General features: G+C 38.4%; 3 protein-coding genes and 1 long non-coding RNA gene across 6 annotated transcripts; 2 read left to right on the top strand and 2 right to left on the bottom strand.

Moving 5' to 3' along the window:
• Window positions 1-1,630: 1,630 nt before the first annotated feature.
• LOC111612154 (troponin T-like) lies at window positions 1,631-2,734 on the top strand. 2 transcript variants are annotated; one of them, XR_002754440.1, is made up of 3 exons: window positions 1,631-2,138; window positions 2,453-2,509; window positions 2,591-2,734. XR_002754440.1 is itself a non-coding variant. In XM_023352362.1 (2 exons), the coding sequence occupies exons 1-2, from the start codon at window positions 1,895-1,897 to the stop codon at window positions 2,455-2,457; spliced, it is 249 nt and encodes an 82-aa protein (XP_023208130.1). In that variant the 5' UTR covers window positions 1,631-1,894; the 3' UTR covers window positions 2,458-2,601. The 2 variants fall into 2 exon arrangements, 1 of the variants encoding a protein (XP_023208130.1); XM_023352362.1 differs by having other exon boundaries at window positions 2,453-2,601.
• A 1,339-nt stretch (window positions 2,735-4,073) lies between these two features.
• LOC102225583 (complement factor D-like) lies at window positions 4,074-6,490 on the bottom strand. The gene is made up of 5 exons (XM_005815670.3): window positions 6,375-6,490; window positions 6,133-6,289; window positions 5,834-5,975; window positions 4,562-4,846; window positions 4,074-4,427 (listed from the first exon to the last, which is right to left on the bottom strand). Exons 1-5 carry the CDS (start codon window positions 6,436-6,438, stop codon window positions 4,248-4,250), a joined length of 828 nt encoding a protein of 275 aa, XP_005815727.1. The 5' UTR covers window positions 6,439-6,490; the 3' UTR covers window positions 4,074-4,247.
• A 6,125-nt stretch (window positions 6,491-12,615) lies between these two features.
• On the bottom strand, window positions 12,616-16,514 carry LOC111612155. Of its 2 annotated transcripts, XR_002754442.1 has the most exons (4): window positions 16,475-16,514; window positions 14,901-15,002; window positions 13,425-13,501; window positions 12,616-12,868 (listed from the first exon to the last, which is right to left on the bottom strand). It is a non-coding gene; the product is annotated as an uncharacterized LOC111612155 (long non-coding RNA). The 2 variants fall into 2 exon arrangements; XR_002754441.1 differs by lacking the exon at window positions 16,475-16,514 and having other exon boundaries at window positions 14,901-15,669.
• A 2,413-nt stretch (window positions 16,515-18,927) lies between these two features.
• On the top strand, window positions 18,928-23,202 carry LOC102221262 (gastrula zinc finger protein XlCGF57.1-like). Its single transcript, XM_005815256.2, has 2 exons — window positions 18,928-19,077; window positions 21,344-23,202. Exons 1-2 carry the CDS (start codon window positions 19,035-19,037, stop codon window positions 22,582-22,584), a joined length of 1,284 nt encoding a protein of 427 aa, XP_005815313.2. The 5' UTR covers window positions 18,928-19,034; the 3' UTR covers window positions 22,585-23,202.
• Window positions 23,203-24,959: the final 1,757 nt, after the last annotated feature.

The raw sequence follows: 24,959 nt of genomic DNA on the forward strand, positions 1-24,959 counted from the left end.
TACTTTACCAATGGTTACAAATTAATCCTAAATTTTAATTCCAAAGAAGCATTGTTGATTAACCTAAAAATAAATGTCCCCGATTTTATTTCGTGGTATGTCCCTTTAAGGGGCCCTTTTGCCAGCTGCAGGCATCAGCTACGGATGATGGTGCAATCCCACAGTAATGTGCAACAATTGCTGATATCATTCGTTGGCAAAGAAACAAAAGTTCTCGTGTTATGCAGACATAGCAGGTTATGTCTGCTATCAGATTTAGTCTATGTTTTGTAAAGGCCTGTGGGAATTTAGAAGGCAAAAAATGCCTTTGCTCGATTTTCTCCTTTCACACGTCTAGTGCAGAAAATCCCAATAAATTCCCTCGAATGTTATCAAGTTAAGTTTATTTGTATAACACTTTTTAGAGAGGAGGCAGTTCAAAGTGCTTTATATAATTAAGACATCATTATGAAGCCATCAGTTATGAAACAAGTAAACACTACATTTTGTCATACGCCATCATCAAAATATTCAAATAAATGCACATCAAATATGACTTATTACTAATCAGAGGCAACTCTAAGAAGGTGGGGTTTTAGCCTTGATTTAAAGGAACTGGGTGTTTTGGCTGTTTTGTAGTTTTCTGGCAGTTTGTTCCATATTTGTGGCACAGAGAAGCTGAAAGCTGCTTCTCTACTTTTGGTTTTGGTTCTGGGGATGTAGAGCAGAACCAGAACCAGAAGACCTGAGAGGTCTGGAAGGTTGATACAACAACAGCAGATCTTTGATATTTTTTGGTGCTAAGCCGTTCAGTGATTCATAAACTAACAACAGTATTTTAAAGTCTATTCTCTGAGCTACAGGGAGCCAACTGGGTGATGTGCCCTATCTTCCTGGTTTTAGTGAGAACGCGAGCAGCAGCGTTCTGGATCAACTGCGGATTGATGTTTTTAGGCAGACCTGTGTGGGCACTGTTGCAGAAAACATTATGCCTAAGGATAAACGCATGGATGAGTTTCTCTAGATCTTGCTAGGACATAACTCCTCCAATCCTGGAAATATTCTTCAGGTGACAGAAGACTGACTTTATAACCATCTTTATGTGTCTCTTTATAAGTCAAAAGGTTCAAGAAGTATGAATGCCTTTGCAAGGCAATGTAACAAGCAGAAAGACTTGCCGTGGGCTAAAATGGGAGTTCTTTTGTGTTCACAGGCACGAGGAAGAGCCACACTGTGGAACTCGAATGCTTGGTATGCACTTCCTTACGAGCAGGTGGAATCAGGAAGACTGCTTGCAACAGAGCCAGGGTATCCAGTATCAGCACTCATCTGCAAAAGACATGTCTCAAGGTGAGTTTATATTCTCTGATTTCTAATTTAATTTAGAAACAAAACGCGTAATTTAGCCTTCTTAAAATGTGGCTACTTGGTGTAGGCACTTCCACTATCTGACAAGTGCTTTGTTCGACAGATGGGTTAACCAACACAAAACATGCGATGGCTGTCATTGGCGTGGTGGAGGAATGGGAGTCCTTGAAATCTTTGCTCCAGAACAGCTCGGGAGATAAATGTTTCCAGTCTACCTTTAGCTCTCCAGGATCCAAACAAGTCTGTGACTTTGGCGATGGATTCGCTTTCGATCAGCTTGAACTATAAGGATTTCAAAGAAGACATGCCAGATGAGGCCATTGGTCAGACCATTGATGGTGCTTCAAGTCTTGCGAAGGTGGAATCGCGCTTTCTTACTGTTGGTCCAAGGCGGCTATTACACGAAAAAGGAGAGAAGGATGGTTGAGATCCTGCAGTCGCACTTCAGAGCAGAGGCTTTGAGATTCCTGGTCATTCTCTCTGTGGAAAACGGGAAAGTCACCGTCTCTTTGAGAAATCAAAGAGACGGTGTGTGGAGGACTCGGCCATGAACACGCTAAAGCAGAAGGCGCAAGAGGCGGAGGAGAAAGAACAGGTTTTTATGGAGAAGGTGAGAAAAGAGGAGGAGAGAAGAACCAAGGAAATGGAGGACCTGAAGATAAGACATGCAGAGGAAAGAAGGAAGGAGGCAGAGGGAAAAAAACCCCAACATGAAACGGACAGAGAGAATATTCAGCAGGCAATGATGAGCCACAGCTCCATGCTGCAGCTGCAGGCAAAACCGCCTGATGGTAAGAGTCATCCCTCAGTATATGTTTCTAAAAACAAAAAAATGTTGTAAACATGATGAAACGTAGCTAAAATAAACTCAGATTATTTCATTTCCAAAATAATTGGAAAGTTGTGATATTAACTTTTGCTGCTGCTTTTAATTTTTGTAATGACATTGAACATAATTTTAGATTTCTGTGTATATTTTGTCCAGGTTGACTTAAAAAGTGTGTAAGTGTCAATAAGATAGTTTATTTCTTGAAAAAATGTATGTTTATTTCTAAAAGATAGAATATGGTTATGGTGTTTTAATTACTTCATATTTTTGGTTTAGAGTGAACAACGACGAATCAACCGGTTAAAGACCTCCGAAGTGGCAGGCGGCCACGAGGTAAGCTTTTTGTCAAAGCACGTGTCACCTGTATGTTTGGAAATGTATCCATGTCTAAATCTTTGTGTTTTATTTCTGTAGTTTTCACGGCATTTAATAAAGAGCCCGTCTAAAGAAAGCCGTGCCAGTGTTGTCACTTTGGAGCTACAAAGTGAGCTATTATTGTTACAGGTACATTTTCCAAGCTACAGAAGAGGAGTTACGAGGGATGCAGTCATTTGAAAGTTTGAGCCGATATCAATATTAACACTGCTGCTCTGGCAGTATTTATCGATATCATGTTGATCATATGTATTTCCTTACACTTTTGACGCTGTGAAAAAGTGATCTCACCGCCTACACTGCTGCTCTGCTTCAGTTAAACACCCCATCTCTATCACTAGCTGCAATTCCAATACAAATGTGCAAAAAACTCGTCAATGTTCTGCTAAAATTGAAAAAACAAACAAAAATTTAATTAATGGTGTTTCCATTGTTTAAGAAACGCAGATAAAATCACACGTGAACGTGTTTGTTAGCATACATCATTTTTATAACAACTGAAGGTAACAGTTACTTGATTGTGCTATAAAATGGCTCTGTGTGGCTGGAGAGCACATGTCAATTAATTGAGTTTATTTGTACAGCACATTTCAGCAACAAGGCAGTTCAAAGTGCTTTACATCATAAAGAAATGTATCTCTAAGTGAGGAAAGGTCACCAAAATCAACTTTAAATAGTTTTTTTTTTTTTTTTTTAAATGTAAGCTACCTGTAATGACAGAAGAAAAGTGGAAACATGTAATGGTGGTGGTTTGTTTGGTTTGTCTAAGTAACAGAACTCACATTATTGGTGTACATGTCTACACAGCCAAGAAGGGAGGGAATGATAAAGTACATCTGCTCCTCATTTATGTCTGCTTTACTTGGAAGGTTGTTTTTTTTTTCTGCTTTCTCTCAAGTCTCTGAGATTGTGTTGTTGATATCTGGGTTGCTTAAGAAATGTAATTCTTGCCTAAGAGGCATTCCTCAAAAACATCTGCAGAAAAAAAAAGAGTTATATGGTATGACTTTTTATTGCCTTTTTGATCTTTTTTTTTCTTAATCCACTGTACAGAAAGCAATAAAAATGTATCATTCTGAATGTAAATCACTTGTCCTGTTTTGGTGTTTTCCTCCATAACTGCAAACTCACGATACTCTATTTCTGTGGCTTAGGGAATCTTTCATGTTCATCGACTCATTTTATGTGTTTCTTCTCTTCACTGGGTTTAACACGCAGTACTTTGCAAAAAAAAATCAAATTCATATTCTTTGAGTTTTTTAATATTTTGCACTGTAAAGAAAAGATTTTAGATTTTTTTTTTTTGGTGTCTATCAACTTTGACTAGGGCATGCCAGTCTGAAGTCTCTTGCTGTCCCTGACAGGTTTTCTTTTACTTTGTTCTACCCAAAGAAGTGATTCATCCTTAAAAAATAGAAGTCCGTCCTCAAAGCATCATGTTACCAGCAGAGCAATTTGAACGTTATTTAAAATTTCACCTCTGTTTTCATCCGTATGCGAAAGAAAGCTGAATGGACATGCATATGTTTGGAACAAACATGAAACGGTGACAAAACTTTATTCTTTGTTTTAAAAAAAAAAAAAAGGTGAGATACACGGGTGAAATTAATGAGATTATACATGTTTGCAGTATGTTCACAGTGCTAGAGTCAGAAGTCATAACCTCGTGGTCCAACACTGTTGCTTCGTGTGAACTCTAACTTGCTTCCTGTGGAGCTGCAGCCGGCTGAGTGCCCATGGTGTTGTCTATCCACTCGGTGAAGTGGGAGATGATGGTGTAAACTCCGGGCTTTTTAATTTGGCCGCACTTTTTCCCTCCATTGGAGGTGATGCCAACGGCGACGCCGTTGTAAAGCAGAGGACCACCAGAGTCGCCCTAAAGGAATGGAAATTAAGCAGATAAGAGTCGCTAAATGTATTTTTTATTTTGGGAGATTATGGGGTTGTTAAAATGTTACTGAAGAAATCTTAAATGTTTTTGTTTTGATTTAAGCAAAAGCTACAACTTACATCACAGCTGTCTTCCATTCCATAAACACAGTCCTCTCGGCAGACTTTGTGGGCACATATCATGTTGTTGGTGAACTTTCTGCCGAAGTAGTCGGTGCGTTTGCATTTAACCCGGTTGATCACTTCGATCACCACCTCTTTGAGTTTGTCCGGCCTTGACCCCAGGTTGTCCAGCGACCCCCAGCCAGCCGTCTCCACCGCCGCGCCCGTGTCGGGGTTTGTGCCTCCCGCTCGCAGCAGTTCAACGGCCCTGACGGCATCAGAGGCGTTGAATGGTCGGTCCAACTGCGAAAATATCACAAAACGTTTATGTGTTTTTATTTGACATGGTGAGATTAAATTATGTTTTCAAATTGTGTTTTGTTTTTTTAGTTTTAATGTTAAATTTATTTACATTTTGGACAAGTGTTGCACAAAAAATTATGTACGTCAGCGTGTTCTAGACATTGTAACGATCGCCCAAAGCAAATCTACGCAATATCGTTCCAAGAGGGAACAATAGAGTTCAGTCTAAGAATGAGTAGAAAGCCAGAAATAAAATAAATAAAAAACGCATTCGTAATGGTTGTTTAAAATGATTTTAAATAGATATGTTGTAATATTACAACACAGAGATTTACTTGGTCACTAGCTGGTCCAAGTACAACTGGAATGTAAGGATTTATGGAATCACTGTATGTGTATGTCAAAGCATAAATTTAGAACGGCATATTAGGGCCATTCTAGACAGAAATAAAAGGAGGAAAATTATTGCCAAAAAGCTCATAAATTTTGAGTTTAAACTCAAAAGATTTTCTAGAAGAAAACTTACATTTCTGAGTTTCAAAAGTTGAAAATTTGCCAGAAAAAAACAAAAATTTTGAGATTAATCTCAGAAATTTTCTAGGGAAAAAAAATCTATGATTTTCAAAGTCGAAAATTGGCCACTTCAAGAAATCTAAAATGTTCAACTTTTGAAGCTCAGAGTTTTTTCAAGAAAATGTATTAGATTAATCTGCCAAAAAAAATCTGAAATTTACTCCTACTTTTTTTTATTGCCATCTACAATGGCCCTCAATACATCATCACATGTATTGAACTCACGGAAGTGCATCAAAAAATGCTGTTGGTTGATGTTATTATTGACCAAAAAAATAAATGGGAGTTCTTAGTTTTAATGCTTCTAATAATATATAAAAAATAAACGTTTCTGTATTTGACCTGATGAATGTAAAATAATTGATCAATTCCGATCTAAATCAAACAAAACTGACACAAAAATGTTAGGCTTACCTTGATTAGAGCAATGTCATTATCATAATTTTCTATGCTGAAGTCGGGATGGTTGTGTAGTTCCATGATGTCAAAGGTTTGCTTTGTATCTTCAGCTTCACTCAGCGAGTGGACGCCCAGCACCACCTTCCTTCCATTTGCACTGTACAAGGACAAAGATGTTGAAAAAGAAAATAAGCAACTATTCAAACAAATTATAGTTGCTCAAAATCGCAGAGCAAATTCCTCCACAAGAAAAAAACGATAAATAACACAACGTCTTCCCTGCCTGTTTGGTGGTTAGAAGAAAGTTCCCTCACCCGTTCGGCATACAGTGTACTGCAGTCATCACCCACTGATCTGCAACCACAAATCCCCCACATTCATGCTTCAGCGAGTTGCCCTGTGGTACCTGGATGGAGGCCATGTAGGGTCGAGAGTGTGGCGCTGCCTCTCTGCCACCGATTATACCCTCACCTGATGGGATATTTCACAGCTTTTAAAATGATTCAGAACACGGCAATCACTCAGACGTACATCTGTAAAAAGTCTTAAAACTCACCATGGGAAATGAGGGCAATTAGAAAAAGAGCAACCCCAAGAACTGGTTGTTTTTCCGACACCATGGTGCTGTTGTAACTAACCCCCAAAACCAGAAACGGCTCTTTTAAAGCCTTCCTCCCGAAAGAAAGGAAACATAAATTAGGAGGCTGTTGTGCAAGAGAGAAGTGGAGGGGGTTGCCGAATTCCTTCTTTTCTCCGTTTTTTTTTTTTTTTTTTTTTTGGAACAGCAGGGAAACATGAAACGCTGAAGAAATGTTCTGTTTCTTCTCAGTGAGCAAAAAACATCAAAGTTGTGTAAGATACAAACATTGCAAAAATCCCATCAGTGAGACCAGAAGAACTGTGGACCCAATATCTTAAAGTTACATAATGTTTCGGAGTCAATTTATTAAGCTGGGCATAAAATAATGAGAAGATTTTGTTCTGGATTTCTTCCAGTAAAAACAGCAGAATGAAAACAAGCAGCAAGATTAAGTTTTTTTTTTTTGGGATTCATTTGGGGTTGTGTTGAATGTTTTGCTGATTTATTTTGTGGATATTGGTTTTGAGGCCAGGGTTGCCACCCCGACAAGATTATAGAGGCCTAGTGTCAGCCCAAGTGTTTTCTATCAACTGCAGCGGCGTGAAAGCCAAGATGGGGAAATTAAAAAAAAGCAGGTGATCAAGAATGGGCAGGATAATGAAGGAAAGGGCAGAGGCAGTCGGAGACAAGCCGATCGGTGGAGCAGCTGGACTAGGAGCACACAAGTGGGGTTGTAAAGCGCATTTGATTGTGGAGCCTTCCACCCAGCCTTGGTGGCTCGTGGATGAAAGACGTCGTCCAGGTCTGGTGACAAGGGCGGAGGACCGAGTGTTGGGGATCCCTGGAAGTCCAGGTTCTGCTTTTTATTTATTTATTTTGGATTCATTTGGGGTTGTTGTGTTGCATGTTTTGCTGATTTCTTTTGTGGATGCTTGTTTTGAGGTTGGGGTTTCCACCCCAACCAGATAGGAGACGCCTATTGTCAGCTTCCACAGATGTATCAGCTGTTGGACATTTTAAAACTACTCAGCATTTATCAGATGTGAATAATAAGATAAGATAAGATAAGATAAGATAAATCTTTATTGTCATTGTCACAAGGACAACAAAATTCAAACAGTATTTTGAGGTTTACAAATTCAAACCTCCAGAACAGTTACTATTTTTAATTCTTTAACCATAAGGATCAGCTATCTATAAACACTGATTTGCTTCATAGTTGATATTGTAGAAAATGACATTCTGATGTTAAAAAAAAAGTGTCAGAGATTCACCCTTTAACTAATGTTTTCATATTTGTGAAATATATATTGTGATGGAACCATTTGCTAAAAGAGGAAAAAGAGACGACAGTGTTAAAAGTACAACACATTTTATTTTTTTTCCCCATTCGATTCATTTGTAAAGTTTGGATTTCTCTGAACACTTATTTGAACAAAATAAAGATTCTGATATTATCAAAATGGCTGTGAATATTGTTTGAGATGTGCACTTCAGTGGAAATAAATCTGATTGAGATTGTTTTCCATGAAATTTGAAGATATCTATTTCATAACAGCTCTGGCGGGATTCCATTATCTCAATGTGGATTGTAATTAGGCTGTGGTACCTTGATTTTCTTTTCCCATTAGCTGACCCCATTTAGATTTACTTCTTTGTTTGGGATTTTTGTCCTGTCACGATAATAAATTTTGCTGAGCGATTAATTGTCTCAAAAATTATTGCGATAAACGATAATATTGTTTGAAGACCTTTTTACACTGATTTAATGGAAATGACGTAATAATGCATGCGATTTCCTGCCAAAGATAGATACACTTTATTTTCAAAGAAATATTTAACACTGGAACTGATAAAACAACCAAAAACAAAAGTAAAATGGATTCTCAGTCTTCATTAACAAAAAATGTACTTGAATGAAAACTAAACATAAAGGGAAAGTGGAAATAAATACTGCATTTAACCAAGAGAGCAGATTATGAAGTGTGTATATCATGTTGACCTTCAGTAATAATTAGATTTAAATAGAGAAAAAGGGCACATCAACTACCTGATGCAGTAGTTCACACTACATGATTTTTTACCCTGATTTTCCTCTTACAACAATCTTAGAACGTTGGTCGTTCTAAGATTGTAGTTTACGATTTCATAACCGATCATCCTGTAGTGTGTGGTGTGTTACGGTAGATCGTCGTTGCCGCTCCGATCTAAATCAGGGGTTTTCCCCGTCTGGGAGCTTAACGCAGCCTGTTGAATGTGACAGGCAGTCAATCAGAAAGTGCGGATTCTCCCCCGTGCTTTACGCCGTTACTTCGCAACCCGAAGTCCAGGGAACCTTGGAGATGATATGTGGAAACAACATTAATGTTTATTCAACATTTTGTGCAAAGAATACAGAAATGACAAGAGGAGGAGTTGGAGCGAAATTGCTACCGCAGTTGATAAACCCGGTAACTACTAAGCTGTTCTTCGTTAATCATAAATAGGTTATAATGATTTTCATTCAGTCAGGACTTTACGCTGACACTAGCCACATGCATTGCAGGTAGACTGTAGTAAAGCATTGATTAATGCCTGGTTTTTAAATTAGTTCACTGAACTTGTAGCCATTATTTTGTGCCCATTGTTGGACACCACATGGCAGGAACGAACCCGATGGAATAACATTTGAATACCTAGGATTTCTGTCGGCTAGTTTGTGGTCTGTCAGGTTTTGAAAATGGGCCGGCAGCTCTAAGATCGTGTCGTCTGCGCTGGGCTTTACACTAAGGAAATGAGGAAGGGAGGGTCAGTGGAGAGCACCGGAGTTGAGCCTTTTTTCATTCGGTGTCATCAACAGAAAGAGAAAAAGTCCGGAAGAGACGATAATGCCGATAATTAAAATGACGCCGATAGTTTTAATTTATCGTACGATTAATTGATTTATCGTTTATCTCGACAGGCCTACCTGTCACTGATCCACTTTGGTCAAAGATTCAGCTGAATTTATTTCGACACAGGGATATTCTTGTATACAATGGATTTCATGGTCAACTCAGTGACAGTGATGTGCTCTAATTATATATCTGAAACAACAAAACCCTACTTACATGCACCTGCACATTTGACAGTAACTCAACCTGACCCATAGACGAGACAGTGAATAAAACATGACTGGATAAGAAACCACCAGTTATGCAACTGCAAACAAATTCACAAAATGCTTTAAGACTAAAATAACATTTTTAACCACGAGAGAAATGCAGAAACCAACAAGTGATGACCTTTCATAGCAACGGATACATATATTACAGCCAACTGCAGGTGTGCAGTTTAAATATTTGTAGAATCTGTATGGATTCTCATGTGTGCATTTAAATTTGATTTTATATTACATCTGTGTCCACAAAGTTCACAACAGAAAGGTTTCTGTCCTGTGTGGATTGTCATATGTGTGTTTAAATGTGACTTTCGGTTAAATTTTTGGCCACAAATATCACAAGAGAAAGATTTCTGATCTGTGTGGATGTTTATGTGCCTGTTTAAACTTGACTTCAGGCTAAAACTTTGTCCACAGACATATACCGAAACGGTTTCTGTCATGTGTGGATTCTCATATGTTTAGTTAAATTTGACTTCAGGCTACATCTATGTCTACAGATATAACAATGGAAAGGTTTCTGTCCAGTGTGGATACTCGTGTGTCGGTCTAAAGTGATTTCTGGACAAATCTTTGTCCACAGAGATCACAACAGAAAGGTTTCTGTCAAGTGTGGATTTTCATGTATGTGTTTAAACTAGATTTTACGGTGAATAGTTGTCCACAGACATCACAACAGAAACGTTTCTGCCCTGTGTGAAATTTCATGTGTTTGGTTAAACTAGATTTTTCAGTAAATGTGTGTCCATAGAGATCACAACAGAAAGGCTTCTCTCTTGTATGAATTCTCGTGTGTGTTTAAGTGTGATTTTCCGCTGAACCCACGTCCGCAACGTTCACAACAGAAAGGTTTCTCTCCTGTGTGAATTCTCATGTGTCTGTTTAAACACGATTTTTCGACAAATCTATTACCACAGATATCACAGCAGAAAGGTTTCTCTCCGGTGTGGTTTCTCATGTGTGTGTTTAAATGTGACTTCTGCTTGCATCTGTGTCCACAAGGTTCACAACAGAAAGGTTTCTGTCCTGTGTGGATCCTCACATGTGCGTTTAAATATGATTTGCAGCTGAATCTGACTCTGTAGAGGTCACAACAAAGATCTTTCTGTCCTGTGTGGATCTTCTTATGCCTTGTTAAAGCTTCTTTTCCAGTGAATGTTTTATCAAAGTCTTCACAGTTAAGCTTCAATTCTGTCTGGACTTTCCTTCGTGAGTACATATTTTTCTTCTCAGTCAAACATTCCTTATTCTCCAGCGAGGTTGGCCCCATTTCGGAATCTGTGTTTCTGGAGAGACAATAGAATAGAAGTACTTTATTCATCCCAGCAGGGAAATTACTGAACAATGAACAAATTCTTCAGCAACATCAGAGGAGCTAAAAGGCTTGTTAAAGTTTTTATTTGACTTAGGAGCTCTACTCTCCTTCCATTCAGGTTCTAAGGAGTTGGAACCATCTCCATGACCTTCTGTCATGATTGGTTATCTGCCATTGTTCTCTTCTGGAGGCTATCTGTCTTTAATTTGGTCTTGATAAAGCTGTGAGTGCAAAGGGGAATGTTTATCATCCTCACTCTTTATGGCAGTAGCAGTGACTGAAAACTTGGAAGGCATGAATCTCCTCGTTCTCACAGAGCTGCTCTCCACCCAGTCTAATGAACACTCCCTCCTGTTCCTCCTTTATGTACAGTCATGGTCAAAGTATTGAGAATGACACAAATATTATATTTTCACATGATCTGCTGCCCTCTGGTTTTCATGTGTGTATGTCAGATGTTGTCATCACATACAGAAATACAATTGCAATCATATTATGAGTAACAAAAGCTTTTAATGACAGAATGAGTTAATGCAGCAAGTCAATATTTGCAGTGTTGACCCCTCTTCTTCAGGACCTCTGCAATTCTCCCTGGCATGCTCTCAATCAATTTCTGGACCAAATCCTGACTGATAGCAGTCCATTCTTGCACAATCAATGCTTGCATTTTGTCAGAATTCCTAGGTTTTCGTTTGTCCACCCGTCTCTTGATGATTGACCACAAGTTTTCAATGGGATTAAGATCAGGGGAGTTTCCAGGCCATGGACCCAAAATCTCTATGTTTTGTTCCCTGAGCCAGTTAGATATCACCTTTGCTTTATGGCAAGGTGCTCCATCATGCTGGAAAAGCCATTGTTCATCACCAAACTGCTTTTGGACGGTTGGGAGAAGTTGCTCTCGGAGGACATTCTGGTACCATTCTTTATTCATGGCTGTGTTTTTAGGTAAGACTGTGAGAGAGCCGACTCCCTTGGCTGAGAAGCAACCCCACACATGGATGGTTTCAGGATGCTTTACAGTTGGCATGAGACAAGACTGGTGGTAGCGCTCACCTTGTCTTCTCTGAACAAGCTGTTTTCCAGATGTCCCAAACAATCGGAAAGGGGATTCATCAGAGAAAATGACTTTACCCCAGTCCTCAGCAGTCCACTCCCTGTACCTTTTGCAGAATATCAGTCTGTCCCTGATGTTTTTCCTGGAGAGAAGTGGCTTCTTTGCTGCCCTCCTTGAGACCAGGCCTTGCTCCAAGAGTCTCCGCCTCACAGTGCGTGCAGATGCACTCACACCTGCCTGCTGCCATTCCTGAGCAAGCTCTGCACTGCCGGTAGCCCGATCCCGCAGCTGAAACACTTTTAAGAGACGGTCCTGGCGCTTGCTGGTCTTTCTTGGGCGCCCTGAAGCCTTTATGGCAACAATGGAACCTCTCTCCTTGAAGTTCTTGATGATGCGATAGATTGTTGACTGAGGTGCAATCTTTCTAGCTGCGATTTCCTTTCCTGTTAGGCCATTTTTGTGCAGTGCAATGATGACTGTACGTGTTTCTTTCGAGGTAACCATGGTTCACAGAAGAGAAACAATGATGCCAAGCACCAGCCTCTTTTTAAAGTGTCCAGTGGTGTCATTCTTACTTAATCATGACAGATTGATCTCCAGCCCTGTCCTCATCACCACCCACACCTGTGTTAATGGAGCAATCACTGAAACGATGTTAGCTGGTCCTTTTAAGGCAGGGCTGCAATGAAGTTGAAATGTGTTTTGGGGGATAAAGTTCATTTTCTAGGCAAATATTGACTTTGCAATTAATTGCTGTTACGCTGATCACTCTTTATAACATTCTAGAGTAAATGCAAATTGCCGTTATAAAAACTGACGCAGTACACTTTGTAAATATTAACATTTGAATCATTCTCAAAACATTTTTCCATGACTGTAGAGGAGCTTTGGGTCAGGCAGATCAGGACAAGGTGTGGGGTCTTCAGGAGCTTCTTCTTTAACCACCACCATCTGCTTATCACCTGCACAAAACATTAAAACACATTATGCACATTAGAAAGTATTTACACTGCAGCCTGGACTGAGTGACTTTAGTGACTCACCAAGCTTTTTCTCAGTTTAACCATTTCTTATAGGGACACCTACAAGCAATGGCTACTGATGTGATGTGTTGATCAGTCCTACAGGAGATATTGGTTTGTGCAAGCTGTGTTCTAACAACCTTGCTTGTACAAGCTGTTCAGCCAAGGATTTCCGCCTTCCTATTCACGTTAGCATTTTTGCAATCGTTTTCAATCTTGAGGATGTCTTGGAGAATTAGATGGACAGCTTAAAAAGGTACACGAGTTGAGAAAAGCCAGGTGTGTGGTGTCTAGGACAGCCACTGGACCAGGTCTGATGTGGTCTAACAGGGTCCAGAAAGTGGTGGAGCCAGAATGGACCAGAGATCATTTTTGGGGTGGTGGGCATGCCTCATTAAGGTGTCTTAGAGTGATGCAAGACACCAAAAACATGCACTTCATATTATAACGGCCAAAGGGAACAATCAAAGTTCCTTGTGTTATAGAGTTAGTATACCTGAAGGTCCACTTGGGCCACTAGTCACAGCTTCAGTCATGGCAGGATGGGTGGATGAGTTCTTGATTTGGAGGGTTCTGTTTAAAAGAGAAGAAAAATAATCAATGATTGGAATACAACAGATATCAACAATGAATTTTATAGACATTAGTATTTTCCTCATTCTACAGCTAATGGATAATTTGGTCCCTTGACATGCAACATGATAGACTCCTGAACATTCAATCAAGTCTACCCTGATCAGGGTTCCAGAATAACTTTTGTACTTTTTTATTTCTTAGGTAGACACAAGTTTTTACTGGATCGCTTTAATCACTGCAGTTTTTCCATGTATTGTCATAAAGTGTTGTGGGAGTGGTGGTGGAGGCGGACGCTGAGACCCAGGTAAGAGAGAAAGATGGTTGTTTTAATGATAAATAATGCTCCAAACGGTCCACAAGACTGAGCTTAAGCCAGGGCTCACACCGGTAGCAACAGAATACACGCGTGGCAAAACGAACAGGCAGACAGAATGACGCGACGAGGAACAAAGGACACAAGTGGGATTAAATACACACAGAGGGTAATTACAGGGAGGAGAAACACCTGGGAACAATCAAGGGGAGACAGGACAACATGGAGACTCAGAGACACAGAAACTCGAAATAAATACACAGAAAAACACGGAACATGACATGCATTGATTTTTTTTCTCATTGCTTGTAAATAATTGAAGAATTATGAGTAACTGCAACATTTGATAGAGAATTTTTGACTTTGAATTTGAAAGGCAATATTAACTTGTAAACAATCTAGTAAAGTTCTCCATGTGAAACACAAATCTACAACACTGGTAATTTATTGAAAAGGTGTTTAAAGTGCTTCCGTGAGCTGAAATCTAAACTTTAAAACATCAAGAAACAATAAATGATAAAATGCTAAAACAAAATCTAAATGACAAGTGCAAATACTTATGCGTTATGTCAAATAAATGTCTTATGAACACCTCAAATGGGACATTTCATTGCACTCAAGCTATTTTTCTAATAAAATGAAAAGTTTTATTATGAAAAATTATGTAAGACTTAAACTTAGAGAAGGAATGTTCTTCTTTTGTGATATTGCAGGCAAAGTTAAACTTTATTATCATCTCAGCCTCACTTAATGACCTTTTCCTGCTGCTGAAATTTGAGTTCTTAAATTAGAGAAATGTTCCCTGATTTCAAACCTTTGGCTGAAGTGATGCTTCCAGACTCCACTGTGGCTTCAGAGCAGATTCTGTCCCCAGATCAACATCAAAACTTTCACACCTGGGCTGCATGCCATTAGAATATCTTGCAATGACGATATCATGTGTGATATATTTCTATTTTCGTTTTCCTTCTGCACTTAGTCTATGTGACATATTGGATTTTTGGCAACGTCATTGACATTAAACCATTAAACCTGCACAACTTGCATAAAAAGTGTAGTAATCGTCCCTTTATTATACCTTACCTGCATTTTTCTGTTGACTAGGGAAACCTCAGACAGCCAGGATGCGTGCTCAACTAATACGCCCGGATAGCAACCGTTACGGTGCAGGAATTGTTCCGGGGTCTATGGTGGAACGAAAGCAAGCACAAAACAGCTGCCGCCGTAAAACAGTAGCGCTGCGCCTTTTCCGGCTGACGTTTTTCCACATCGTCATAGTGGGATATGTGTGTAAAATTTCGAGGAAAGAGATGAATTAAATACAATTTAGAATAAGACTGTAGCATAAGATATGTAATTGCTGTGAATACTTTCCAGATGCACTGCATAGAAAATAAATGAATTGTGTCAGCAGAGAGTTGCTTCAGGAGACAGAGAATTACGATTGGTCCAGCATTCTGTTTGGAGTGTAAGATTAGAACGGTACAACTAAATAAGGAGTGTAGTGGCTGTGATTTTTGGTACTGAGAGAGCGTAAATGATGTTTAGAGAATTATGAAGCTGAAATATTAGATAAATATTAAAGATTAATCTATCTCAATCTGAAATAGTATATTAATGCAGCTTATGTAATGAAATAAAATAATTTACTCTATTAGAATTATTTCCCTCTTTGCTGTCAATAGTTGACATACTGTAATAAATATTTTTTTCTGGGAAAAAGTAAGAAAAATATGTAGTTTAATGTTTGACAATGACTGGTGACACAGCACATGAAGTCATTTATCAATAATATATTAAAAAAAACTAGAAAAACAAAATTTCTGAAGAAATTTAGCCGGGGCCTGCCAAGGCGCGCCCGTCTGGTTTGTGCCCGGCGTCGTCACGCTACAAATTGGCATCGACGCTAAAGGATGCTGCAATGTAATCAAGTTCAGATTTCTTTAGCCGAAATCTCTTTGCTTCCTTGTCTTTCGTTAGGCGATGAAATACGTTCATGTTTGGTTCGGTTCAGTTCTACTCTAGTGGGCAGACTGTACCGCAGCTGCTGCGCTACAGATATTTCTCCGCTGATTTTCAGTAAAACTCTACAACGGAGAACCTGGAGGTTCTGGTTCGGATGAACAAAATAAACCCAGATATTTTATGTTTTATTATTTGAAATTATTGATAGGCCAAGCATAATGAAAAAAAACTCAGATCATGAAGTTATTTTATGTAATTCAAACAAAAATTATAATTTACATCATACCAAGCTAATATTATGTAGTTCTGCTGTTTTTCACTGTCGGCACAAGACGGCAGCTGAGAGTATCTGTATCCGAAGCAACTGATTCAGTGAAGTAGCTTAATATGCTAGTTCCGGTTATTTGTGGCAATTTCTGCAAGTCACAATAGCTCTAGGTTGAGGTAAAACAAAATTGCCTTATTTCAGCTGATCAGATTGATGTTAACAGAGATTTTGTAGCCTAACAGGTTTCACGAAAGCCAGTTAGCAAAGTGCTAACATGTGAACAAATTGTGGTTCCATCAAGCTAGCAGCTACGCTATCAGAGCCACAACAAAATATCCCACAGCAGTCAAACTTTTAAAATCGATCACATTTCTTAAAGAACACATTACATTTAACAACTGTAAGCAGTTCTAATAATACTTACCTTAACCAAGCAGTCGGAAGCAGAAAGCTCTTCTTCTTCTTTTTGTTTTTAATGGCGGTTGGCAAGCAACTTAATGGTGTGCATTACCGCCACCTACTGGTATGGAGTGTGGATCAGGGCGCAACTTAAAAAAAAAACAACACTAAATCCTTTCTATCAGTTTAGTTTTCTTAAGAAATTTTATGAAATAACATAAATATTCATGGGGCGTGCTGTGGTGGCGCAGGGGGTTAGCACGCCCCACGTTTCAGTTAACCGCTCCCCAATCTAAAGTCTTACATATAATCCTGTTACCTTCAAAAATGTAATAACCGCTTTATTTATTTTGTGTTTAATTAATATCTTATTAAGTTTAAATGTCTCTATATCATATTTCCTAATTTATTGTACTTGCTTTATATTTTCCACAATTAATTATTACATGTTCTACTGTTTCCATATCCATACCACACTCACATCTACCTGTTGGATGTTTACCAATCAAATTTAAAGTTTTGTTTAATCCAGTATATCCAAGGCACAATCTTTTTTTTTTTTCATACTTGCTCTTTTCGCTTTTCAGACTTACAATACTTCATTTGAGCCAGCTGGGGGAGACAATTCTCTGTTTTAGCCAGTAGGGTATTAGGGCGTTTGTAGGAGTTTTCCCATTGAATTATAATGGGGTTTTTTTCGTAGTTTTTTGCGAATTATGTCGCCATGTTCATCCCGAATCCCACCAAAAGTAATAGCTGGAATGGCGTGAATTTTCTGCAGGTTTTGATACCTCTTTTGTAGGTGTGCACGCAGCGGTATGAGCCGCATTAACGGTTACGGATGAAAAATAAAGAATTATAATAATAATAATAAAGAAACTTTTCTTGGGAGAATAGCAATAGGTTCCTGCCATTGCTTTGCATGGCAGGCCCCAATAAATACAAGAAAATAATTTTTTTTCTTGTCTTGAAACATTACATGTACATTAAATTATGGAATCATGTAAATATGTTCTTTAATAAAACACTAAAAGTGTGTGTCTGTTCATCAGTGTCAATATAAAAATGATCAGAATCATTTCTATCAAATAAATACATTGTGCTCTTTATTCAGAAATCCACCAAAACAATTAAATAATCACATCAAAAGTTAGGAACTCTGTCTTTAGTCAATTATTTGATTACCAAATATATTAGTGTGTGTGAGAAAAGGTGTCAATTACAGGTATTAACTTAAAATACTTTGTAGAACGGCACTTTCTGAAGTTCGGTCCATATACTTGTGTTAGCTTACTGGCACATAGGCCACATTCAATATGGCGGACGCTATGACGTATCGCAGCAACCGGCGACCCCGCTCTATGAAGCGTCTATTCATGTCTATGATTTGCATCACCTGGCTCCGGTGCGCCCTCTGGTGGAAATTGCAAGGAAGAGAGTAGGAGAAAATGCTCCCAGAACCTGGCAATAAGTAGAGAAATAAAACGAATATAATAATTAAAAAACAAAACAAAGGAATTAAAAATGAATGAGTGATGAGTTGACATGCTTATTGCTGGAAAACTCCGTTTTCCAGTGACTTCTCTCACTTCACGGTGACAGAGGAAACCCTAGTGGTGACACACAGCAAATGCCATCCAGAACTGATGTAGAATTGCAAAACAGGACATTTTTTACTGACCTCTGATCCTCTAAATGAAAAATATGTGGCCAAATCTATTGTAATTTTACTACTATGATCATTGTATTATTTCATAAAAGTCACAAATAGTTTTATGTGTTCTAATCATGGTTCAAATTAAGCCTCAAAGCTGTATTAAAATCAAATAACTGAGTATCTCCGTTAATTGGAAACCAAATTCTGAGCTCTCAATTAAATCATTGCATATTATACTCCTTATTTAGCAGAATACAACCACAAAATTAATATAGGGGCAGGAAAATAATAGAATATAGCTAAAATGTCCTCTTCTGAATGGTTTCCATGTTAAAACTCCACATCAGATGTTGGAGATTTACTGGGTGTCCTCTAGAGCAGTTCCCTTGTCATTCTGGAGGAAGAGAAGTCTCTAATAAGAACAGGAATAAGAACAGCAACTCAGGGATATAATTCCACATCAGATCAGTTTTAAAATTGTAAAGCGGAGGACAATTTAATTTCCCTTTAAGATCAATAAAGTATTTTGGAATGGAATTTGTATTGTCTCAGCGTGACCTGGGATTAGAAAGATTCTGAATAATCAAATGTTAAGCATCACCAACATGGACTTGGAGATATTGCATATCTTTCTAGATACATTAGCTTTTAAAAACAATTTATTGATTCACATTCATATGCATAAATTTCATTTCCAGCCACTAACACACGAACAGGAAGTATTTTACTTTGAAAGCCCCTCTTAAACGTCCTTTCTTACCACGACTCTGGAATCAACCGTGAACCGGAAGCGTGCTTTTATTTCGAAAGGCATTTGTAAACGAAGGCACCGTTAACGCTTTTGTTTTGCCGTCTCGCGGGTCCAAACCAACCGAAGGCTGGCTTGAACACAGTGAATTACACCAACGTAGCGACCTTGAAAGCCACCATGGAGGCTCGTTTCAACCCCACGGTTCTGCTACACAGATTAGGTTTGTATATTTTTTTCTATTTATATATGTGTCAGCTGTTGCCTAGAAACGATTTTAAGGTGGATTAGCTTCTGGGATATTGTGCACCCATCGGTGGCTACTTCCTTCTCGCGAAGCCACGGATCTGATTTCTGTTAGCCCGGTACCAGTAACTGAGCAGCCGGTAACTAGCTTTGGACAGGCTGGTCACCCACTTGATTACCTACTTCCTCTGTTGTCCATTAGCACCGATCGGCTGGTGTTGGCCTCGGATAGACTGACCACGCATAGGCCGCTGGTCTCCCGCGACTCGTACTAAATTCTTTAAAGAAAAATGTTGCCAAGTCCGCATAGAGTGTCTTCAGCGACATGTATAAATGCATTTATGTGTTCTTTTGACGAAGGTTACTGTAGTCCTGCTTGAAACCAAGCAGTATCAATAAAGTGCTTTATTGAGGGATTATCAGTTGACGTCACTCTACGTCAGCGTCCACTGTACTGCGCATGTCGCCTGCAGGAAAAAGCGAAAAATATATTATTGGTTGATAGTGGTATTTTATTTGCCTTTACAATTAGGCTAATCAAATTAGAGACTCCTAACCGCACAAACACAGGAGATCTTGTCTTTTTTTGCTTTTTGCTGGACCAGTTCTAGTGTGATCCAGATGAAAAACAAAACAAAAAAGAAGCATTAATATTGCCTTTGATTGAAGTTTCACAAATGGAAAAAAGTTAATATATAGTAAACACTATGTTCTCACTGGCAGTACATTGGCCTGTTCTAACATGTACACTTTACTTATGGCAAGGATACCTTTTCTGTCAAGTTCAGTATTTAAAAAGTGTTTCTTCTGAAGCTCTTGTCAAGCTCAGTTGTCCCAGGAATTTGGAAAACAAAAAAGACTAAAATCAGTCTGAATGTTTGTCTTCAACGAAGATGAGGCTGGTTGAATCTTTCTCTCTTTCACTTTTGTAGTTTCCTGCTTGTTTTGGTGCCTTCCATACATTTACTTTCTAGTACTGTCTGCCAGAATGTCAGACAGTACAGGTTAAAAAAAAACAGTAGCTAGTTAAAAAAAATGGAGGCTGACATACAGCTGATTTATTTTATTTTTAAAATTGGATTTTGGAATATAGTGAAATAGTTTTTGATCGTGGTATTGAGAATCAGATTTCTTATGCAATTTTTTTATTTATTTTTTGTCACACCATTATCAAGCAAACTCCGCTCTTTCTGACCTCAGATATAGATTTTAAATCCACATCTCCAGTTATTACCTTTGGCACTCTGTTATAACCTTTTCCCTTTCCTTCATTAAAATGTATGGAGGAGGCGTAAACTGTGCAAATAGTATCTTTTTTTCCCCCAAATGGTAGATCCTTAGCTACTTCACTGCCTGCCCTCCATCTGCATTCCTCTCTTGTGTAAAATGAATTTGACATCACGTTAAAGTTACATATTTTAAATATTCCACATTGCTGAACAGGGCACACACACACACACACAAAAGGAACAAGTTCCATACACAAGCTCTATCAGTTTTTTTGTGTCAACACAAACCAGCACACAACACATTCACATTCCACTTTCTTGTAAAGATTACTCCAAAAAAATATGCAAACATTTCCCACACAAAGAACAGAATATTCAGTTTGTTACAATATTATGTTTTGAAGCTTGATGGTTATTTTGCGGTCATTAGTAAATGACCATCTGAACACATCTGTGTTTGATTAGCTAATTTAAACACCTGATGAAATGTTTACATGTCAGAACGTAGGCGTGTTGGTTATTTTTTTCAACTGAACCGAAACACGCTGAATTCTGCAGCATATGCACATGTAAAAGTTGTCAAAGTCAAGCTAGCACAACTAACCTACCTTCCTCTACCTCTCTCTTTTTTTTTTCAATTAAAACTTGTTTCTGACCTGTGAAATGTGATACTCGTGGACTTTTTGTGGTTGCCACAGTGTTGACAATTAGTTGCAAATCACCGTGTAAAACAGGAAGTGACCATAGCTTTTGTCTATGAAGGTCGGACTTCGCCCAAACTAGTCCCTGTGGTGGCTACACGGTCAGAGAGGCACTCGACTGCGAGAGCCGCTCAGTGCTGCTTGCAGCTTGAATTTTCTTTTATTATGTTTTGTGTGAGGATTATTTAATAGTTGCCAATGTCAAAAAAAATGTTTAAACCGAGAAATGTTTAGTGAGTCACTTTACGTGAAAGTCTGCGATGCAGTCTAAATACATTCTAAAATGTGTAATGTGCTTCAATGTTTCTTGCAGATGTTCAACAGTTAATGGTAGTTAAAGAAGAAACTTCTGATGACCACAAACCTTGTGTTGACCTGTATGACCCAGAGCCCCACCACGTAAAAGAGGAACAGGAGGGAATCTGCATTAGTCTGTGGGGAGGGCAGTTCAGTGGGAAGGAGAAGATTGATACCTTCAAGTTTCCAATCACTGCTATTGCCATAAAGACAGAAGATGATGAACATCCCCCTCTGCTCTCGCAGTTTTATCAAGACCAAATTAAATACAGAGCGTTTCCAGAAGAGAACGATGAATGGGAATCCCTCAAGATAGAAGATCATGGGGATGGTTTCAACTCCTTAGAGCCCGAAGACACTGAGAGGGATGAAGAGGACGATGATGATGTAAAGTACCCCGTCTCTGAGCTGACACACTTGTCAGACTCTGGACTGAAAACTAAAAACATGGGCAGTGAATGGAAGGAGAGTAGAGCTCCTGAGTCAGAGGAAGACCTTGTTGACCGAGTTTTAAGCGTCTCTGAAATTACCGAACAACTGTTCCGTTGTTATTCTTTCCAGAGACATATGGCAGATTCAGAAACGGGACATTTAAGCTCCTTGGATGACAGTGGATTGAAAGAGAAGGAAATCGTGGACTTAGAAGTCCAGACAGGAGAAAAGTTTCACTGTGAAGACTGTGGAAAAATGTTCAGCCATGAACGAACTTTAAACACACACATGAGAATCCACAGGGAACCTAAACCTTACTGTTGCGTACTCTGTGGAAATGGATTTAGCACAAAATCAAGTCTAAACAGACACATCAGAGTCCACACAGGACAGAAACCTTACTGCTGTGATCTCTGTGGCCGTAAATTCTCTCAAAAGGGACATTTGGCGCAACACGTGGTGCTCCACACCGGACAGAAACCCTTCTGTTGTGATGTCTGTGGACAAAGATTTAGCCTGAAAACATGTCTAACCAGGCACATGAGAGTCCACACAGGAGAGAAATCTTACTGTTGCAGCATCTGTGGATATAGATCTTCTCAAAAAGGACATTTAGCACAACACATGGTCGTCCACACTGGAGAGAGACCTTTCCATTGTAATCTCTGTGGACAAAGATTCACAGGGAAATCAAGTTTAAAGAAACACACGAGAATCCACACAGGTCAAAAACCTTTCTGTTGTTATCTCTGTGGACACAGGTTTACACAAAAATCCAACTTAAATGCACACATGAAAATCCACGCTAACAGGGAAGTTGCTTAGTTATGAATAAACAAACTGCAAAGCTGCAGTCGACTGTAAAATATTTGATTAGTAGTTGGTTTTAGCGTTTCTCTTGTGATAAATTTTTGTATATTTCAGAAATTAAAGAAATATGACTTTGCTTCACAGCTCTATCCTGACGCCTTGATATTGACCTGTGTCTCTAAGAAACTCCCCCATCAGCATGTCGTCACAATGCTCCCCCATGATTCCTTTTACAACTGAGAAGTTGTTTGTAAAAACTCAAAACGTTTAGAATTTTGAGAGAAATATCAGAATTTTTAGAAAAGAGTCAGATTTTTTTTTCAGCAGCTCTAATCCTTTTCCATAGGTTACTGCCCCTATTTTAGACATGATTAATTTTTCCTTTATTCCAGACAAGTCCCACGGACTCTTGAGGTGGCTGCAGTTAAACAGCTGCCTCATGAAACCTCTTGATCAAGATGAGTCCGTAAATTAGACCTTCAGTGGTGTGGAAAAGTTTTCTCCCCTTCCTGGTTTCCTGTTGTTGGCCTGCTGGTCACACTTGAGTGTTTCAGAACATCAGATCAAACTTGTTTAGGTTACAACAGTTTGTTTTGTAGCTGGGCCAGTCCTAAAGTGGCCCAGGTGCAAAAAGAAAGAAAGAAAGAAAAAAGCATGGAAATCAGCCGTTGTTGAAGTTTCACAAATCACACAGTTGGTTTCAAATATTCTCCAATTGATATAATATTATAGTGTTTTAGTTTTTAAACTAGAACAAGTTAAAGATACTTTGGGTTGTGAAAAATGTATTTCTGCATTTATAATTATGTCAAAATTGGTCCTCCAAAGTACTACAGCGTAGCTTATTATTTGGTAGGGTTCTTTTTATGACAGAAAATGCATTAAAAAAAATTGTAGCATGTAGTGTCTCTTAAATGACAGCAGGTGTCAGTAATAGGTTGACTTCCTACATGCAAGAATTCACCGCCAATTGAAATCTGAATGTTAGAAAGTCAATTTTTAAACATCTGTGTATCACTCATTTTGGTTAGGATCATCAGTGATCAGTTTTAATATTTTAAAAATGCAAACAGTCCCTTAAAGTAAACTCAGCTTAGTACCTCTCAAATGCTGAGGCCACGGCATCAGTTAAAACTAATCTATATATTTTTATGTTGTATTTTAGTTTTGCATGTTGTAAAAATACCTGTTGGAAAAACACTACTGCTTGACCTTTGCCCATTTTGGACAGTGGAAATGAGTTGAGCCAACCTATATGCTAAACATCCTTTTAATTCCACATTTCTGTATTTTTTATTAATCTGACTTAATGTTCTAATCTAAATATGTTGTATTTTGATTCGCTTTAAATGGAAAATCATCATAATTAACTGAAATAAAAGCTTAACATCACTGTGTAATTAATCTGTCTCAGTGAATTATTATTGAAGAAACATGAACTTTTTAAAATTTACTGAATACATCTATTCAGTAAATATTGAATATAAAAAATATCTACTGAATATATTTTGTCTCCAAAGAGATAAAGGGATGATAGATGAAACTGAAATGTGCATTTTCCTCAACTCGTCAAGAGAAAGATATTGAAACAAAACATTTTTCCCTCATGCCTTCACTGTCCCAAAAACCAGAACAGAAAGAAGTGTGGTGGGTTTTTGATAACTTTAGACCCTTGCAGAACAATTCACACCCCTGGAACTTGTTCACTTTTTTCAAATTGTTACAAGCACAAATTTAATTTTGTATTTTGTTGGTGGTTCAGGTGAAAAAGTAGCTCAAAATTAGGAAGAGGAAAGGAAATTACCCATAATTTTCAAATTTTTTATGAATAAAATTCTGAAAATGTTACATGTATTTGTATTCAGATGTTGTAAGTTAGTAGTTTGTGGAATAATTAGAGCTGAAAGTGTTTTGTATGCCTAGAGGCTGAAAGGTTTGACCTTTTTTGGGGGGGCGCAAGACAATCTTAGTCATATTGGATGGAGAGTACCGGTTAGCATCAATTTTACAGTGTTAGCTCTGGACCATTCCTGCACTTTGATTTATGCTATCCCGCTGTAGTTCTGGCTGTATTTTTAGGGTTGTTGTCTTGCGGTAAAGCGAATCTCTGTCCCAATCTGAAGTCGTGTGAAACCTCAGATTGTTTTTTTTTCCCCCTCTTTTGACCTGTGTGTAGCTACATCCTACGTTCCTGTTTTGGATAGTTTGTATTTATTGACAGAATTTGGACGCTAAAGTTCATTTCAACCGTGTTTTGTGTAATCTTTTGCATAACATTTCTGTAGGGACAATCGGTGAAAAATGGCCATTTGGCTTATTCTTGCACATTTACACAGCAAGGTTCATTAATGTGCGTTGTCCCTGCCAAATAAATGAATCAATTCTCAAAC

Source organism: Xiphophorus maculatus, chromosome 19 (genome assembly GCF_002775205.1).
Source record: "Xiphophorus maculatus strain JP 163 A chromosome 19, X_maculatus-5.0-male, whole genome shotgun sequence".
NCBI classification, from domain to species: Eukaryota; Metazoa; Chordata; class Actinopteri; order Cyprinodontiformes; family Poeciliidae; genus Xiphophorus; species Xiphophorus maculatus.